This window comes from Adiantum capillus-veneris, chromosome 30 (genome assembly GCF_014529385.1).
Source record: "Adiantum capillus-veneris isolate H3 chromosome 30, ASM1452938v2, whole genome shotgun sequence".
NCBI lineage: Eukaryota > Viridiplantae > Streptophyta > Polypodiopsida > Polypodiales > Pteridaceae > Adiantum > Adiantum capillus-veneris.
Genome location: NC_140960.1, coordinates 59,886,855 through 59,891,799, shown reverse-complemented (window position 1 = coordinate 59,891,799; position 4,945 = coordinate 59,886,855). Strand labels below are relative to the sequence as shown.

At 41.5% G+C, this 4,945-nt stretch overlaps 1 protein-coding gene across 1 annotated transcript; it reads left to right on the top strand.

The window, feature by feature from the left end:
• The first annotated feature begins 1,097 nt into the window (after positions 1-1,097).
• On the top strand, positions 1,098-3,241 carry LOC147418044 (uncharacterized). The gene is made up of 4 exons (XM_086507066.1): positions 1,098-1,270; positions 1,441-1,544; positions 1,694-1,801; positions 3,156-3,241. The coding sequence occupies exons 1-4, from the start codon at positions 1,098-1,100 to the stop codon at positions 3,239-3,241; spliced, it is 471 nt and encodes a 156-aa protein (XP_086363192.1).
• The last annotated feature ends 1,704 nt before the right edge of the window (positions 3,242-4,945 follow it).

The following is a 4,945-nucleotide window of genomic DNA, read 5'->3' as shown; positions in this document are numbered from 1 at the left end:
GTTGTAATACATACACACAAATACAATTGCATACACACACATAAACACTTGCTATTTGTGGTCTTTTTTTTATTTGTCACTATATACTAAGCTAGTTGTGGTCTTATTGTTTTTTTTGCTTTAGGAGTAGGATACCCGTGTGTTGCTACTTGAAAATCCATTGGGCTCGCGAGCACTAGAAGCTGAAGATGGGCAAGTCTGCCAGTAAAGGGGCATTGGCACCCTTCAGATCAAGGGTGCTAGGGTGAGTCCCCATCACCTGCTTTCATCGTCGGTATGTAGCCTCCAGTCACAAGCAATGTGCATGCTGGTCATTGGTTGCGTATTGTTAGACGAGGTTGTTTGTCCAAGTCCCCCACCCATGGTCTATTTGAGCAAGATGGTTGAGGGGAAGGTGCGTTTTCAAAACACGTTCATCTTCCTCTTTGTGTGAGAATCTATGTCTTTTTGCATGTGCCTGCACCAGGTGGACACGTGATCATGTGGCGTCACGTGTGGTCATGTAGGAGATCCAAGATGCTTGCAAAGAGCACCATGAAGAAGCAGCGCGCACGCTGCTTTCTCAGTGTGCTCCCCAGGAGGACACATTTGGAAAGCGGCTCATGTTTGACCAACTGTCAAAACAGTCTTTCCAACGGGGGCCAAGCGAAACATTACAGCGGAGTCATTACAGTCTTTCCAGTGGAGTCGTTACAGTACGCTTTCGAGTGGCCAAGGGAAACAGCAGCGCGCGCGTTTCTCTGGACTGAGTGATCCGTGTGCTCGTACTAATATAAGCGCGTGGCTCGATTTCTCTGCAGCAGAGCAGGACGTTGTACTGTACTTTGGGCCTGTGCTCATATTAATATAAGCACGTGGCTCAATACAGTGCAGGTGTCCTGACACTACTGGCGACAGTGTCCGGCCGCCATGAGTTTGTAACTCTGGAGACTGGAGTGGTGTTTCAGCACTGTGTGTACATGTCTAGGGCATGTCTAGACTCTACTGTCACCGTAATTGTCCTACAATGCTCTGACCTCCTAGTACAAGTGCTGCACGTCTTCTGCTACAAACTCTGCCACTATCTTTTCCTATCTTTGCGAGCGAGCAACAACATCATGAGACCAGCAGCTTCATGCAGGTCATCCTCCTCGTCAAGCACCTCGACCGCCAGTGCATTAAGCTGCGACGCAGCTAGCGCCGACACCGCATCGTCATCGTCGAATTCGAGCACAGGCACAGAAAATGTGATGGATGAGGCTTCGCAATCTTTCGTTAGGAAGGTGAGCCTGCCTGCCTGCCTTTAATCATTTATTTATGCTCTATGCCTTTACCTGCAAATATGTGCTAGAGCTTGATTATTAAGTCAATTAGTTTTAATTATCAACCAGATACATATATAGGTCTGCTGGATAACGTCATTAATAATTACACATGCAAGCTCGCTCCTCTAAATTGCAGGCAGCACCTCATAGAACGCTGCCTCACTCTCTGTCTATGCAAAGAAGAATGCGTCAAAGCGCTCCTCCAGCATGCCGGAATCGATCCCATCGTCACTCGGACAGGTGTGAATCTCTTGCTAGCCAATCGCACTCATATACATTTAATCACAGCTACCTAATTAAGGTTTACATTCATATAAACATTGCTGACAGCTAGACTGTGAGTATTTTCTTCTGTCTTAGTGCTATACTATGTTTAATTAAGCTTGCAGTTTGGAAGGAATTAGAGAAGGCAAATGAAGAATTCTTTGAGCAATATTACAAAAGCGAAAAGATAGTAAGAAAGCACGTTAATTACTCTGAAGGATCTCACTTGAATGGTAACCTAACAGGACATAAAAGTGTGCTTTTAGGATTTTGGGAAATTTTTCCAAAACCATAGTAGATCCACTCATTTTGAAAAATACTTTCATGAGCTTATAGTTCAATAACTACTACATATGGAAAAAATGAGAAACTTGTAATTTTTCTCATCCCTTGGTCACTACAAGCCTCCAAAGTTGATGGACCAGTGCATTTTGCCCAAAACAACAATTTCTTACGGTTGATTGCATATAAATAAGAGTGGGGATTTTTGTAGGACATGAGATAAAATGCCCCGTTAACTTCAATGGGTTGGTGACCAAAACATATGGTTTCTTTTACCTCACTATTTTTGTTTTGGGCAAAAAGAATAGGTACAAAAAAGTTGCATTTTTGCCATTCTGCGGATCTATCATCAAAGTTTCTATAGTCAGTACGCTCAATACAGATACTATATACATGTTTTCTTAGTTCCCTTTGGGCCTTTGGAGTCAAAAGGATCCATGGATCATGTCAAAAGGATAATGGATATCTTACAATTGGAACCTTGGGGTCAATAATAAAGTGCTAAATACAGCAAACATGAAAAAACTGGGTTTAGCATTATGACCTCTAGAAACCCATATAAACTACTCAATATCTAGTCAAGTTTGTAGTCTATGATTAGATATGGTTACTACCTACAAAATACACACAATTTGCCTAAGAAACTAGCAATATTCATAAAGTTATACTTGCTACTCTAAAGTGTATCGTATTCTTCAGCAATCAAAAAACTCAACCATCATCATATACTATGCTATATAGCATATTAGGTCCCCCAAAACTCAAGGAAGATTATATTTATATTATACATTACACTTACACAATCAAAATTGAATTTGGATATCAAGAAAGCCACCAAAAAAATCATAAAAGTGCTAATTTTGGCCAAAAAATAGGATTATGCAATTCTTGTAAATTGGTCATAACTTTCAATTTTAACAGTTAGCTCTCCCTACAAGCATCAAAACATGTTCAAAACTATGAAGGCCTAACCTCTAGCCATCTAAACCTCACAAACATGAAGTTTAGGGTGGTATAGTTGCCAAAAATTGAAAAAAAACCAAAAACAGGACCCATTTTTTCACACAGTTTAGGTTCAAAAACGTTATGCAAGAGTAAGGTTAATGGTGAGATTGATACTCCAAAAAAAAATGCTAAGTTTTTTTCAGCTCATAAGGCAACTTTGTGGATATATAGCACCTAGAAATTCATTTTCATACTCTTCAAATAATTCAAGCAAAATTGTCACTTAACAGAACACAAAAGTATCCAAGGACATAAAAATGTCATGTTACCATTCTAGTGTTAAGGGTCGATGACGATGAGAACAGAATGAGAACGCATGTGTCAAGATTATTGTAACTGAAAGCATCGATAAGGTGGAGACTTTTCGACTTTTTCCTTCCCCTTAGGCTCATTGGAACCCTTATTTTACATGGGCTTAGAATTCCTCTTAGCCCCTGGCCACCAATGTATGGTGTATAACCGCCAATATGGTGCGTGGTCTTTGGGAGTTGACATACTCCACCATTTCTTCTGTTAAGCCCGGGAAAAATTGTTTCTTTTGCTCTCCAAAATCCATCTTTTTGAAGACAGTGTCTTTGAGACGTAAGCCCCAAAACTTTTCTACATATTTGTGAAGGGATCCGTAGGGAGAGAGCTTCAAGCTTCACCATTCGGTGAGTACTTTGTCTTTGGCATCGGTGGCCAAAAATTGCTTCATAATGGAAGCTCTCGAAGCTTTTCATGTTTGTGGAGCTTCACCGTTTGCACTCAAAGCTTTCCAGGTTCGTTTAACTTCACCGTTTGCTCGTAGGCTAGCTCGTAGGCTAGACCACCATTGCCTTGTGACTTTTGAAAGTGCGTAGCTACATGGTGTATCTTAGAAGACTCCGTGAAGCCCTCATCTCTAAATTCCGCATCAAATTGCTGGATAAAGGCTAAGACTTTTTATGTAGCACCAAAGGTGCCATTGTAGGTAAGGAAAGAGATGCTCTTCCCTCCCTCTTTGAACTTCTAAAGCCTGTATGACCTCTTCCATGCAGCATAGGATTTCCTATGGCCTCTTCATTTTGATGGTTCAAAGGTTGCACCATCACTTTCTTCAGAAGATGAAGAATTTGAGGAATATGAAGAAGAGGGTGACCTCTTTCTTGCCTTATTCTTGCCTTGATCTTCTTTGTCTCCACCATCACTTTCATAAGAGGAAGAGGATGAAGAAGATGGAGAAGAAGGTGTCCTCTCACCTTTTTCTTCTCTTGCTTTTTGTCATCCCTCTTTGAATTTTGGTGTGGGGAAGTGTGCAATGGCCTTCACCGCTTAGGAGGTGAATCAGATGGAGAGCGTTTAGCCCGCCATCTTTGTGGAGCGATCTCCATCAAAGTGGCAAGAGACTCACTTCTTTCTCCTTCCTTTGGTGGAGGCTCTTGAGTTCTCCTTTTGGAAGGAGATGCATCATCAAGAAGAAAATTTTTGAGCCCTTCGTATGTGTCCTCTTCTTCTTCCCGAATTGGAGAGAGGCCTCTTTTGGAAGTCTCACAAGGAGGCTTCCTAGGTGCTCTCGTGTCATGGTGGGGAGCTTGGATAATCCTATGAGCACAAAGCTGTTGTTGCACTTCACTTTGGCGGGATGGATTTCCCATGGCTTATTGAATCCTAGAAACAAGGTAGTTAACAATCATAGGGGCATCATTAGTAGCCTTCTCATTAGCAAAATCAAAGTTATCAACATTAATTTGAGTCTCTTTACTGTTGTTAGCCATTATAACAACTTTTAGGTGTAAAGGTTTCTAGGTGTACTTTGGCACTTCAAGCCCTAGTTGCTACTCCTCTTTACCCCTTTAGAAAAATCACTCAAGCTATTGTACCCCTGGCTCAAATACCATTAATTGCAAGGAATAGAAGAGAGGGTCGTTCAACACCAAAACAGCAACAGCTCCTGTCAAGCTTGTAATAGCTCAATTGTGGTTAAGCCGTAGGCAAGCCCCCTAGGACTCCAATATTAAGACCATAGCTCTCAATGATGATGCCCCATTATCTTCACGAGCGCATCCACACTGCAAGTCTGAAAAATCCCTATTCTACTTACTCGCATGCAATTAATAATACCAACCATT